The sequence below is a fragment of the Antechinus flavipes genome, chromosome 4 (assembly GCF_016432865.1).
Source record: "Antechinus flavipes isolate AdamAnt ecotype Samford, QLD, Australia chromosome 4, AdamAnt_v2, whole genome shotgun sequence".
NCBI classification, from domain to species: Eukaryota; Metazoa; Chordata; class Mammalia; order Dasyuromorphia; family Dasyuridae; genus Antechinus; species Antechinus flavipes.
In genome coordinates, this window is record NC_067401.1 from 165,223,793 (window position 1) to 165,238,537 (window position 14,745).

General features: G+C 43.9%; 1 protein-coding gene across 2 annotated transcripts in view; it reads right to left on the bottom strand.

Moving 5' to 3' along the window:
* BAHCC1 (BAH domain and coiled-coil containing 1) overlaps positions 1 to 14,745 on the bottom strand; it is a 156,952-nt gene that overhangs the window by 51,793 nt on the left and 90,414 nt on the right. For both annotated transcript variants that reach the window (XM_051995391.1, XM_051995390.1), the window contains exon 4: positions 1,615 to 1,737. In XM_051995391.1, coding sequence (XP_051851351.1) covers positions 1,615 to 1,737 — 123 coding nt within the window. The remainder of the gene's footprint in view (positions 1 to 1,614; positions 1,738 to 14,745) is intronic.

Below are 14,745 nucleotides of genomic sequence, written 5' to 3' on the forward strand. Positions count from 1 at the left end.
GATGCAGGCTCCTGCCCTGCCCCTGGTGCCCTCAGTGGAAACAAGAGTGGAAGCTCTGGAGGCCACAAAGAATCCTGGAGGAGGAGGGTCCTGACCTTCCCTCACGAGGATGCCCCATATACCTAGTGTTAGGGTAGCCTGGTGAGGCCAGCACAAGCTGGGAGCCGAGGACTGAGAGCTGAAACTCTACTGGTCCGAGGGTGAAACAAAAGAAACATTTGGAACTTGTAAAACTGTCCTCAGTCATGTAAATTCCTCTGTCAATTTCCTGCTAATTAAAAACAAGGGGGAGAGTGGAAGAAGGAGGGGGGTGGGGACAGAGGGAGGAGGGGGGGGGGACGAAACCTAATTAGCTCAATTTCCAAAACCAAATAATGTTCTTGGATTAGGCTCCCGACACAATATTATGAAAGCTGAGAGGCCCACTAGGCAGCCTCCTGTTGAAACCTGCCTGCCAGAGGCAGCACCCCAGGAGCTCCCCAGGGGCTCTGGTTTGCAAGGGAGGGAGGGGTCAGGTTTCTTGGGCCTGGGACAAGCCACCTGCCTGCTTGTGACAAATGCTGTCAAAATAGCTCTGCTGGGATGGAGATTAATTTAGGGTGGTGGGGGAGGAATCCCACACACACATACACACACACACAAGTGGAGGGGGCTCTTTCTTTTGGCAGAGTATAATGGAAACCTCCTTCAAAGCATGCTCAGGGACTCTCTAGGATGCCAAGCCCCCCCGAGTTTTCTTCCCTTTACCCCACTTACAGCCAGAAAAGAGCAAAATTACTGGTCACATGTCCCTCTGGAGGAGTCATAGGTCACAGGTTTGGGAAGGGGAGAAGCTAAACTAGGCTCATTGGACTGGGAGAAGACTCCCAAGTGCTGGGCTATTTCTTAGTGGCCTCAGAGAAACATAAAGATAATTCCAGTCTTCTCTAGAGACTATAACCGGAGTAGATTTCTGGAGTGCTCCAGCCTGGACTTCAGAGGCAATTAATATAAGATCCAGCATCCCCTCCCCCCCCCACCCCCGCCCTCCCTCACCCCCTAAGGTCCCTGTAAATGCAAGAATAAAGAGAAGGAAGAGGGATTGAAAAGCACTGGAGATCGAGGCTGGTTGAAGGCTATAGTCCCAGGCTTTCTCCTTTTGCTTTCCCTCCCTCACCTCCTGCCCCATTCCCCAGCTCTTAACTCACAGCTGGGCCTTCTCCTCTAAGACTGTCACTATTTACCCAGGATCTATCCCCATCAGAATGTGGACAGAGTTTATTTTTACCTTTCTTTGTATCATTAGCAGTTAGCACAGTGCCTGGCACATAGCAAGTGTTTGACAAATGCTGGTGGACAAACCAAATCTTCTGGACCCTCTTCAAGGAGTCTCCTTCATTAGCTGGTACCCCTCTCTTCCAGAAGGCTCCACACCACAAACCCCTCTATTTTGTAAGGATTCCGTATCAATCATGGATCTCCGTTTAATTTATCTCCCTCATCGCACCCCCAGAGAATGACAAGGCTCTGTCACCTTCTCCTGCTGGAGCACCGAAATCTGCTGTCCTCAGTATTTCCCTCCCCGACCCCACGGCAATGTTAGCTCCAGCTAGATCCCATTGCCACCGTACTTGCCTTTTTGGGTTTCATAGAAACGGTGTTGCCCGTAGAGAACGTTGCTGTTTCCATGGTGATCTAAGTGGCTCATGGGTAGGAAGGTAGATGCCAGGCTCCCCGAAAATCTGGGGTACCCTGGAGCTAGAGAAACAGAGAGACAGGTTGGAGAGGCAGAACCACTAGCCCCCTGAGAACCTTCCAGCCCCAACCCAGAGACCAAAGTGGTGAGATACTGTCCAGCTCTGTATAGATACCCTATAGAACTCCATATAGCACACCAGTGGGAAATCAAACCATCAATACATCATATTAACTCTGACTTGACTAATACCATCCCTCCGGTGCTGTACAAATTGAATTGCTGATGGGATGGAGGGAGAAGAGAGGGGAAGGAAGAAAGGGAGGGGACCCACTTTGATTTTCCTTTCACAACCACAGCCACCATGGTGAGAATTGCCCAGAGGGATGGTAGGAAGAGAGGAGTTTTTGAGAAATCTCTCAGGAGGGGTAAAAGGAGAGATGAATGGCAACGGATCACCTCATCAGACTGGGGAGGGGGCAGCAAGAGCTGCTTTTTCTAACTGATCAGCAAGAAAAAGGGTGTGGTTCCAAATTCCCCCAAGCCTGGAGTTCTAGATCTCTGTTCAAGGTAGCCTTGGGCAAAAAGAGGACTTTTCCTAATTGTAGTGCAGCATAGATAGCAAGTAAGATCCAGGGCTTAGTGGTGGAGAATAGGGCAGAGAGCTTTTAAATTGTATTTTTTAGATTTTCCCGAGCTCTTGATAAGTAGGTTGAAAAATGTCTCCCACTCTTAGCAAGAGGGCTGAGAACCAGAATGAGCAATAATAATTAATATTTATATAGCAGTATACAATTTGTAAGGTACATTACATACATTTCTTTTGAGCCTCAGGAGCACTCTGGTGAGACAGATGCAATAGATGTGCTTCTTCCCACTTGATAGAGTGGCTGGATGGAAGGGTAGGAAGCAAGAATCAAACCTTGACACCACCACCAACTCAGGAATAACTCAAACAGACCTGCTCAGAAGAATCCTTATTTAATCGGCTCCAATCTAAATCTAATCGGCTCCAATCTAAATCTAATCCAGTACAATCCAATATGTCGGATGTTCAGCACCATATGTTACTATACTAGGGAGATAAAAACCAAATGGTCCCTGCCCTCAAAGAGTTTACATTCTACTGGGGACATATATGTAGACATGAGGATAGGGTAACGATGTGAGAAGCCCGGACAAGAGGCTGATAGGCCTTGGAGTCTCTAAAATTACATAGCCGAAGTAAATTATTCCTTAATAGGTACATACTACCCGTTTATTCACCATATAAATTTATGCTGAATAACATGGATGTCATTCTCCCAACCGGACCTGGTCTTTCTTTTGATCTGTCTTTTTCCAAGACAATCAAGGTTCCAAAAGGATGCTGGTGACTGCCATGCTCACATCTTCCCAAGCTTCTCAGTTCTAATTGCTGAGGTTAATGGTTAAGCATGCCTCTATCCCTTCCTTAGCTCAAAAGACTCCTCCTTTTCTTAAGAATGGGGTAGAAGAGAGGGGAAGGGGTCTGTTTTCAAGTTTGGTCTTTTTTTCTGTCTCTCCTGGGATTCTTTCTGCTTAACAAGATGAGACTTAAGTTTCAGAGAGCAGAGATGACTAGATAAAAAGTAGAATGCGTCTTGAGTCCTAAGAAAAGGGGGATATCCTACTGCCACTTCACTACAATAGAAAGGTTGGGATGTCCATGTTTAGAGATAAAAACAAAACTCATAGGATGGCATCAAGCATGGGATTTTTTCTTGTGATCAGAATTTTTTTCTTCCACCAGGCCTTAGCTCATTAGAAATAGAGAAGCAAATCAGCCTCCCCAAAGAAAGGCTTTGGTTGTGGTGATAAGGTTCAAAGTTAAAATCAGCTCTATCCAAGTGTCAGGAACACGTGTTCCCCAGCCTACTTCTCCCATAGACCCTCCCCCCATACCATCCTGAACTCACTCCTGTACTTTGCAGCTGCCATAACAAACGTGGAGTCTCTAATTCCTCAGTTTATGTCCATGAACTCTTCCCTAAAGGAAATAATGCTTAAGGCTGAGAGTCATCTTTATTATCCCCTCCATATCCTTAACTAATGAGAGGCCAAGAAATAAACTTATTTCCTTCATTAGGACAATTTTTCTCTCAGAAATGGAAAAAATAAGATACCCTATTTTGGTGGGATGACCCTAGCTAGAATGGGATAATTATTGTTTTTTAATCACTGAATAAGGTTCAATAGCAAATAACTTTTCTCCCTTGGGTCTTTTCTGTCCTCTTCCCTCAGGCCCAAGCCAGATTTATTGACCTCAAAAGACAATTATCAATCCCCTCTCCTTGAATCCTATGGATTCTTTTTTTTTGGGAGGGGGGAACTGGAATCTTTTTTTCCCCCTTTCTCAAGTTGGGGACAAGAGAGAAATGGAGTGAAGTGAAGGGAACAGCAGGTGTTTGAACTAAACAGCCTTACAAAGTCGGGCCTATTTGCTATCATCTTGCTTGTGTTAAGAAGATCCGTGAGTATGGAATTGCTCTTGGAATCCTGCTGGACAGGTTTAAGAATAACCAGAGAGCACAGTGGATAGAGCACCAGCCCTCAAGATCTGAATTCAAATCTGACCTCAGACATTTAACACTTCCTAGCTGTGTGATCCTCGGCAAGTCACTTAACCCCAGTTGCCTCAGCCAAAAAAAAAAAAAAATCTTAGTAGCATCCCAGAAGCCCAGATCTCTAAATATGACCCAACAAGACAGTCTGACCTGGGGTTGAGCAACAGAAGTGGGTTTGAGGGATTAGAAGACTGGCTGTGGTGCAGACATGGGGATGAGGGGTGAAAAACCCAACTAGCACATAGAAGCTCCTGGCATCCTGACATAAACACCCTCATCTTTATTTACAGATTTTCCCATTTCACTTAGATAATTTTCATCTCATTCTTAGTGATGAGAAAGGACTTCTGAACCTCAATAACTTCCAAGAGAGAGAGACCTTAAACAGAGGAAAGATGGTAGGGAAGATGAAGAGGGACAGGACTGACCAATGAATGTATCAGGACCAAGGTTCCCTGAATCAGTAGTTACAAACTAGAAGAAGGGATGCGGATGTAAATCAGATTTCCCAGTGGAGAGATACTCAGTTTGGACAAACTCAAAACTCTGTATTAATTTCCCAATGGAAAAATCAGTTTTGGCAAACTTAAATTGTACCCATTCCTAGTACAATTCTTAGACTCTGTTGAGGCACAGGGTTGATTTGCCTCTGGTGGCAGTATTCTGAGCAGAAACAGTTCAAGTCTCTGATGACAGCTAGGTCGAGCACTGGAAAGAGCAGGGATCTTGTAGTAAAGAAAATCCGAGTTCAAATTTGGCCTATATACTTACTAGATGTGTGACTCTGGGCAAGTCACTTAGGTAACCTCTGTCTGCCTTATTTTCCTCAATTATAAATGGATCTTAATAGCACCTACCTCCCAGAACTGTTGTGAGGATCAAATGAGATAATAATTGTAAAGCACTTAGCTCAGTGCCTGGAACATGGTAAGCTCTATATAAATGTCAGCTATTATTACTGTTATTAATGGGGAATGTTTTAGCCTCAGTTTAGAGAGTAAAACATTTCTTGGCCTTTTGCTAAGACTAGAGCAGAAGCGTCTTGGGTGGATTGGGGAGAGGCTTTACAATTCCCAGTCTTTAACGACTGAAAATCAAAATCAAGAAGCCTCCTTAACACCTTCCTATCCCTCTGCCCCCAGTACTGGTCTGGGTGGACTCCCAGTTCCACGCCTTATGACATTTCTTCACACAACCCCAAGAAAAGCTCCTCATCCTTGCCTATCCAGTCACAAACACTGGAAAAATGGCCGGTCAGTATGTTTTGTGGTAGGATCCTTTCTGAAGAAAGGGGACATTCTAGAGAAAAGGGCCAAGTCTGATCCTTGCTGCCACCGCCGCTGCCGCTTTCCACCATGAGGACGCAGATGCAAAGTTGGAGAGGAATGGAGAGACTTGGCCTGGGTCTAGTTTGTGCAGAGGCACATCTGGAACAGATGTTTGCTAGATTAACCTCAGCTGCTGGAAAACATTTTTGAGAGAAGCTGGGAGGGTGGGGAAAACCAGGGTGGAGGGTTGGGAGGGGCAAGGGTGGAAGTAGTGGTGATGGGAGGTTACGGCTTCTCTGCTACCCAAAGCCAGGGGAAGGGACAGATTGGTTAAATCACTGCAGCTGTTCTCTTTTAATTGGCTGTTGTTAAAACTTTTACTGGCCCTCGTTTTGGTAAACAGAAGTCTGTAAATTCCTCTATCCCAGATGCCAGTTTCCCAGGCACAGAATCCCTCTGCAACCCCTCAGGAGGTCCTTGCCTCTTGTTCCCCCATGGGGAGGAGCCCATACAAACAGCTGGCAACTGAAAAGGCAACCCAGGGTGGGATGCCCTCCCCACCCAGCCCTCTACTGCTCCCTTTCCTCCTTGTCTGGGGACTGGGAGGGTGGAACACTAACCCAATGAATGCTAGAGAAATTACTCTGTGGGAGGAAACAAGAGAAGGGATTCACAGGAGGCAAAGGCTAGTGCTGGTGGGAGTGGACAATATACAACCATGTTCTCCACCAAAATGAGACCCTATCACCAAGAGCTTGCTTCTTCTGCCAGAGCAATCTCCTGAACTTTAAACCGGACCAAATCTAGTTAGATTGCAGCTGCTAAGTAGTGTCTTAGAAATGACAGGAGTGGCTGTTGGGGGACAGAGGGAGCTGGTAGGTACAGTGGAGGGAATCTGCCCACGTCTGTCAGGGACACTGATGGAGACCACTGTGCCAGCTGGGCAGACCCCATCAGCCCCACGATGCTCTGTGTACCAGGCCCTCTGTTCTTTGGCTCCCTGAGCAGCTGTGGGAGCAGAGGAAGGGCAGGGAAGCTCGGCTCTGGAAAATGCCTCAGCCAACACTGAGGCTCTGACCCTAGAAAAAGATATATATAAGAAAAAGTATAAGAAAGGATGAACATGAGGACATGGAAGAAGGGAGGGGGGATGAGTGGGAGGAAGAAGAAAAAGAAAAGACCACTGGGAGAAAACAGCGTGGGAGAGGCAAAGCAAAGTAGAAACAAGGGAGAGAAAAAAAGAGAGGATGAGAAAGTAATGAATTGGTGCCTGGGGGTATGTGTGTGAGTCTAAGAAGAAATAAATGGGAGGGGGAAAGGAAGGAAGGAGAGAAAGAACAAAAATGGGGAGGAGGAAAGAGAAAGTTAGAAGGAAGGAAAGAAGGGCAGGACTTGGAGAATCGAAGTGTGAAGGAAACAAATGAAAGACAGTAGACAGAGAGGATGGGAAAGTAGCCCCTCTCAGCCTCTGACAGGCCTGCCTAACTGGATGATAAAGGACTTCTTTCTTCCTTCCAACAAGATAGAACCCTCTGAATTGAAGAAAATAAAAAAAATGATTTTTATGAATCAGAGCAGCTGTTCTTGGACCAGTTCAGTCTCTGTTTATTGCCTGAGTTGGGGAAAACACAGGGATTCTTTCAGGGACTGGGGCTGGGCTCTGCCTGCAGCTGTGCTCAAGGAATGTGCCTTAGGCTCTGCAGTGGCCCATTGCTGAGCTAACTGGGTTGAGGGTGGGGGGTGGAGAGAGGATGTGGGGGGGGAGGGGCTAAGGAGGGGGAGGAGATGGGTCATCAGGGAATAGCTGATTTTAGGACCCAGAGGATCTGACTGAGACCCACTCTTCCAGACACTTCAGTTAGAGGTTGGTTGACACCGGTCCTTGGGAGAAAGTCCCTCATACGGGGGAGTCAGGGACTGCTGAAGGGACGATGAGAAGATGACTAAACATGTCACGGACAAGTGATCTTAGGAAAGAGAAGAAGGTACTTTGGGCTGTAGCAAGGAAAAAGACATTGGGGGAAGGGAGAGCTGGTACTATTTAGGGATGACAGGGAAGAAACAGAGGAGATGATTGTGTGAGTTTGTAGAAAGATTTGTAGAAGAGGAAATTTTTTTTTTAAATAAAGAGAAAAACAGGACTTCAGAAGAGCAGAGCAGTGAAATATCTTCTGAACCTTAGCCTTGGACTGATAAGCAAAAGGGAGCCTCCTACCTGAGTAACCTCCCACTAGCATTCCCAGGAGTGAAGGGGACCCAACACATACCCCTCCTTTCTTTTCCCCTTCTCCCAACTGGTTGTTTTCGGTTCTGCAGAGCCTAACTTACCGCTATAGGGTTATGGCAACTCCTTAAGGGGTCTCAAGCCCCGCACTGTTAATGGTACCCCTTGCCCCAATCTTTATCGGAAATGAATTGCCAGGGAGACCCAAGAGACTTTGTATTTTTTTTTTTTAACAAAAATCCTATTAATATAAATGACAACAATTAGACAGAGGATAGTCAGAATCAGGGAGCAATCAGCACCTAATGATGCGTAATAAAGCCGGGGGAAGTCATTTGGCCTTACTATAAGCCAATTGTAGGGAGGGGGAGAGGGGGCCGGTTAGAGGCAAGGAAAATCACATGGTCCTACTAGGTCCATGAGTGAGGCAAGATTATTGTTTCAACTTTAATCACATCTCTCAAACTTCTGCTTCTCCCAGTGTCCTAGGGCTCCTCTCTCTGGCCAGATCCAAGAAGGTCAGGGGTATTTGCTTGAGGGAATCTATGGGAAGGTGAGACAGAAGATAAAGTAGAGGGTGGGATTCAAGTTCCTGTTTCCAAAAGCAAGGGACTAGGCCCCAGTGACCATATTTTGTGAACCAGATTAGCCATATGCCACACAAAGAGAGGCAATGAAGGACACCAAATAAAGTGCTGGACTAGAGTCAAGACCTGTGTTCAAATCTTGCTTACTAGTTGTGTGACCTTGAACAAGACACTGAGCCTCAATTTCCTTACCTAATATTATACTCCAAGATAAAGGACCTCTAAGATCCCTTTTATAAGATTATAAAAAAGTTTCCTTTGTAAAGCCTTTCTTTAAAAGTTTTTTTTCCCCCCTGAGGGAAAAGGACCCACATGTGCAAAAATGTTTGTGGCAGTTCTTTTTGTAGTAGCAAGAAATGGAAACTGAGTGGATGCCCATCAAATGGAGAATGGCTGAATAAATTATGGTATATGAATGTTATGGAATATTATTGTTCTGTAAAAAACGACCAAAAGGATGGTTTTAGAAAAGACAGGAAAGACATGAACTGATGCCAAGCGAAATGAGCAGAACTAAAAGAACATTGTACATAGAAACAACATTATTGTGTGATGGTCAACTCTGATGGATGTGGCTCTTTTTGACAATGAAGTGATGAAAGACAATTCCAAAAGACTTTTGAGGGAAAGTGCTATATGTATCCAGAGAAAGAACTATGCAGACTGAATGTGGATCAAAGCATAGTATTTTCACTTTACAAAATTGTTGTTAGTGGATAGAGCACCAACCCTGAAGTCAGGAGGACTTGAGTTCAAATCTGATCTCAGACATTTAATACTTCCAAGCTGTGTAACCCTAGGCAAGAAAATTGCTGTTGTTTGTATGCTTGGGTTTTTTTTTTTCCTTTTTAATTTTTTTTCCTTTTCAAGTTTCCCCCCTGTTTGTTTAGATTTTTCTTCTGCAGCATGACAAACATGGAGATATGTTTAGAAGAATTGCACATATTTAACTTATATGGGAGTCTTGAGAGGGGCAAGAGGGGAGAGAGGGAGAAAAATTTGGAACACAAGGTTTTGCAAAGGTGAATATTGAAAACTATTTGTGCATATATTTGGAAAAATAAAATACTCTTTTAAAGAAAAGTGTTCTTTCTTTTGCTAAAATCAAAATGCTCTCAGAACATGCATGTAAGGCTAATATGCTCAGTATTAAGGATAGAGGAGGTGAGCTAAGATTGGGCCTTCGAAGGCCCTCAATGAGAAAGGAGTATAAACTGGATTTTAAAGGATAGGCTCAAGAACTAGAATGTTTCATGAGAGGGGTGGTAAGCTTTTCTTAGCGCTGTCAAGCGGATTGTCTAATGTCCCAAAGTCGCCAAACCAACAAGCAGATATCATGTATTCTGGGATAAGTGATTTGTCTAGGGTCATACATCGAATAGGTATCAAGTATCCGACAATGGATTTGAATTCAGGTCCTCCAGGGCCAGTGCTCTATCCATTGCATCAACTAGCTGTACCTCACTTATTATGAGTTTTAAAGGGTCAGGGACTGCACTAAATGCTTGGAGATATAACGAAAGGCAAAAAACAAACAATTCCTGCCTCCAAGGCACCCAGATTCTTATGGGAAAGTCCCATAAACAACTCTGATCTAAGATACCCATGGGGTAAAGGAGAGATTATTTCAGAGTTAGAAGACAGTAAATAAAAGGAACTGGGAAAGGGTTCTAGCAGAAAGTGGGATTTTAACTGAGATTTGAAGGAAGCAAGGACAAAGGTTTATGGATTACAACCAAAGATGAAAGGAACCTCAGAAGCCCATCTAGTCCAAGCATTAAGAGGCAGAACCAGGATTCAAACCCAGGATCCTTGATTCTAATTACTCTTTCCATTATATCAGTCCGACATCTATTAAATGTCCTGATGTTAATTCTCCAGGAAGGGCCCTGGATTTAAACCTGCTGCTTAACCAAGCCTGAGAGAAATGCTCTAGTTCATTCTAGACTAGAATAATTCTAGCTCTAGTTGAGCTTTGGGGAAAAGAAGAGAAGGAGGGAGTCTTATATTCTTTTCCTTTTCCTTTTCATTCCTTATACTTCAGGCTAGAAAAGCGAAGAGGAGGAGAGCCCTGCAGTGATCCATACTTACTGGCTGAGCACTTAAATTATAGTCTTTTTTCATGTCATCAAACTAGTAGGGAGGATATCAGGAAAAAGAGTAACCTTCCTTGGTCATATGGCCTCTGGTAACGACAGCCAAGATGGGTTCTTATGAAGTCCTCCTTTCAAAGCTGATTTCTTTTTCTTGGATTCTGCTTAACCTCCACTTCCAGAATAAGGATCCTCCCTTTCTCTTTTCCTTTCCTCTTTCTTCTCCCAGACTATTTCCCATTTGGTTACTCCACAAGAGGAAGTGGCTAGTAGGGTTGGGGATTGGGGGTGGAGAGGGGTAGTAAATAGAGAAACAAGACTTCTGGTATGGGAACTGATTGAAACTTGGGGAAGGAAGAGGTGGGAGAATGATGTGTCCAGATTCCTCCTCCCAGGCTCAAACAGCAGCCCCCTGCCCTCCTCTCTGTCCCATGGTTGAGGACTGACATTTGCCAGTGCAGACATAGGTTCCTGGGGCATTCCCCACCCCCAATCCCCTTGCTCTGAAAGCCCTGCTCTGTTTGGAATTTAACAGGCCTAGGGAGGGTATTAAAGGACTCCAATGGTTCCCCTGCCAGCCAGCCCTGGGCCTCCTCTATAACTCCCTTTCTCTTCAAGCCAGGAGTATTTCTATGGAAAGCAGCCTCTCCAACCTCCCCTCTCCCTTCCTTCCCCCCATCATTGTCTTGAGACAATAAGGCCATTTTCCCAAAGGCACAAAGCAGCAGGGTCTGTCTCCCAGGCTCAGCAACCAGCTCCCTTCTCTCCCTACTGTCCAGGGGGTGAGATGGGAGGGTGAGAGTGGGGATACAGGAGGGAGTTGAGGGGGAGAAGTATTTGGTATTAATGCTCACACCCCATGCTTTTTTAAGGCCCTCACCTGTTTCCAAACTGCCTTCCTTGAACAAAAAAGAAAGGTAGGGGTATGATAGGAATGGGTAGAGATGGGAAGGGGAAGGGAAAGAATTGGCCCACCTGGCTCTTATGTCTACAAACTGGTTGATTTTTTTTCCCTTGATTTCCACCATAAAATTCTAAGAAGCTCACCTCTAGCGCAGGATCACTATTTTTAAAAAGTATGGTAAATTCAGATTTTGCTAGGATTTATCTCCCTTGATATGAGTATTTGCCATAACTTAAACTAGCAAGCTAGGGGGTGAAGTGGATCGAGTGTCAGGACCTGGAATCAGGAAAACTCACCTTCATGAGTTCAAATTTGACTTTAGATACTTACTAGCTGTGTCTCAATTTAAATGAACTGGAAAAGGAAACAGCCAACCAATCCAAAAACCCCATATGGAGTCATGAAAAATCAGATACAACTAAATGACAACAAAATAACTAAGAAGATTCTTTTACTATAATGATATATAAAAACTGAAGTGGGTCAAAGAGTGTGAGTTGCAGAGGTCTTGAGTGCAAATCTCACACACTGAGTATGTGAGCTCAGGTCAGTTAGTCTTCTCTGGGCCATTCTCCAAGACAAGCTGCTGAGAAGGAATGACCCACACTCGGCAGAAGGAGTTTCTTCATCCATGCAAATAAAACCATGAATCTAAGTTCCTAAACACAGAAACCAACCTAAGAAGGTCAAAGAAAGCCAGGTCCCCATGAGTTTTCCTTGGATAAGGTTTGAGGGCTCAGGTTTTGACAATGACGGGTTCATAAGTCACTAGATATACAGTCCAGTCTTAGATCTAAAATCCAGTCTGCCTGCATAGCATGATGAAAAGATCTAACCTGGGAATCAGATCTGTCCCAGAGATATTAAAGGAAAAAGAAAAGAATTCTTAACCACAAAAATATTTATGGCAGTCTTTTTTTGTTGTTGCAAAGAACTAGAAACAAAGTGCGTGCTCGTCAAGTAGGAAATTGCTAGATAAATTATGGTACAGAGAAATGATGAGTTATTGTATTATACTATTGAGCCATAAAAAATGACAAGAGGAAAGGATTCAGAGAAACTTGGGAGGTATGTGTGAACTGATGCAGAGTAAAGTGGTCAGGAAAATGATTTATACAATTACTACAACATTGCAAAGGAAAACAACTGTGAAATATCAGAACTTTGATCAGTTCAGTGACCAATCAGAAGATGAATCAGAGGCTCAGAATGAGTCCCACATCTTTGGATACAGCTAATGTGCATACTTGTTTTGTGTATTTGTCATAAGAAAGAACTTTTATTGGGAGTAGGGGACTGAGAGTGAGATTTGGAGAGAATGAGCTGGCAATGGTGTGTATGGGGTGGAAAGGAAGCAAGGGAACCACAATGAATCTTTAAAAATAAAGAGAAGTGACTGACAGAAGAGAGTTCAGAAAGGGAATACAACCTAAGAAGGGCAGTGATTGAACTATCGTATTTTAAAATTCAACTTACAGAGATTTATAATTTTATATGCAGTGTTCTTTTCTGTTTGCAAAATTCATAAAAAATAAAAAGGAACATTTTTAAAAATCTGGATTTAAATTTTACCTTGACTGACAAGTTATAAAACTAGGTGGTATAGTGGAGTGAGTGCACAGAATAGGGGAGTTTGAAAGATCTGAGTTCTAATTTTGCCTCAGAAATTTACTTGCTATGTGACTGAGCAAAACTCTCAATGTCTCAGTTTTCTCCTCTGTAAAATGGGAATAATAACACTCTCACACTATTGTTTTGAGGATCAAATGAATTAACATAAGTAAAGCGCTTTGCAAACCTTCAGATGCTATATAAACATCCTTATTACTTGTCCACAGACACATCGCTTCACTTTTCTGAGACTCAGCTGATCACCTATAAAATGGTGATAATACTTGCACCCACATATATAAATATAAGCTATAAAAAGGAAATGCTGTGCTTTATAAAATGCTAAATAAACATGAGCTTTTGTCATTAGTCTCACCTTACTCTCAACAGCTTCCTCAGTCCTCTAGGTATAACAACCTAGATAATATTTCCCCAGGAGTCTCTGCTCTCCCAGCAAACCCCCCATACCAGACTCTCTTTCTCCTAGAGTGCTTGGTAGTTGTCCCAATGGGAGGAAGGATACAAAGGGTATTTTTAAGCATAGAGATAGACAGACAGTCAACAAGCATTTATTAAGCTGATTCACTTAGGCAGCACTCCTCCATGACACTGAATTAAGCATGGGGGATACAAAGAAAAGCAGATACACCAGCCCTGCTTTCAGAGCAGTCTCATTTTAACACAGGAGACAACATGCAAACAACTATGTACAAGAGAGAGATATACCGATTAGATGGAAGGATTGGGGGGAGAGGGTGGTGCTCTTGTAGAAAGTGGGACTTGTTTTAAGTCTTGAAGAATGCTTGAAAGGTCAGGAGGCAGGATTGGGAGGGAGTGAATTTTAGGCATTGGGAAGAGCTAGGAGAAGGATTCTGCTGTTTGAGAAATAGCAACATGAATCTTTTTCCCCCCTGGTCCAAACCTGTGATTTTACTGGTAGAGATGAGAAAACTCCCTGTGCCAATGAGATAAGCAGCTATTTGAAACTAAAAAGTCTTTGAGAATTGCTGAGACTACTGAGAAGTTAAGTGATGGCCAGAATCACACAATCAGTATGTATCATCCAGATGGATTTGAATGAAGGCCATTGTAATTCCCAAGTAATTCTCCACTGCCCTCACACTGACCCTTTTCAATATTACTTTTTAAAAATATAAATATTTTTAGTATCAGAAAACCCCACTCTCCAGGACATCCATGTATTTATATGTGATATCAAGATACTTGTGCTATGTACTTAAGAAAAAAATTATTAATAATGAAATTAGTTAAACCACTAAAAAAAGAATATAGGCCACAGTGAAGGCTCAGGCTCAGATTCAAAGTCTCTGTGGGACCCTCAGGAGGTACAGTTTTCAAACTCTGCCCAGATGCCTTAGTTTGGCTCTGCCTGAGGGATGGAAACTGTGCCTTCTACCATCTGAGAGAAGATGTCAAAAGCCTGAGCAACAGTGGTCAGGTTCCTTTGGAACAACAGGAGTGGGCAGTCTGCCCCAGAGCCCTGGGAACTCCCTGTGCCCCTGGCACACACTTCAAAGGGATGAGAGGTATTCCACTGTAACCCAAGCTCAGAAGGGAACCTTTCCAAAAGGGAGTCCAGCCCTGAGGGGTGGGGGGAGGAGCAAGAAGCCAGGCAGGCTTCTGGCCTGGCTATGTGGAGAGCAGGTGTAAAGACAGAGAGAATCCTGGAGTCTTCGAGTTAGAAAGGACCTCTGGGATCACTGCAGAAATCCTTTCTCCAACTTCAATGCCTTAGCCATCTTTGATATTCAGGACAACTGGTCATTGAACTTCTCTT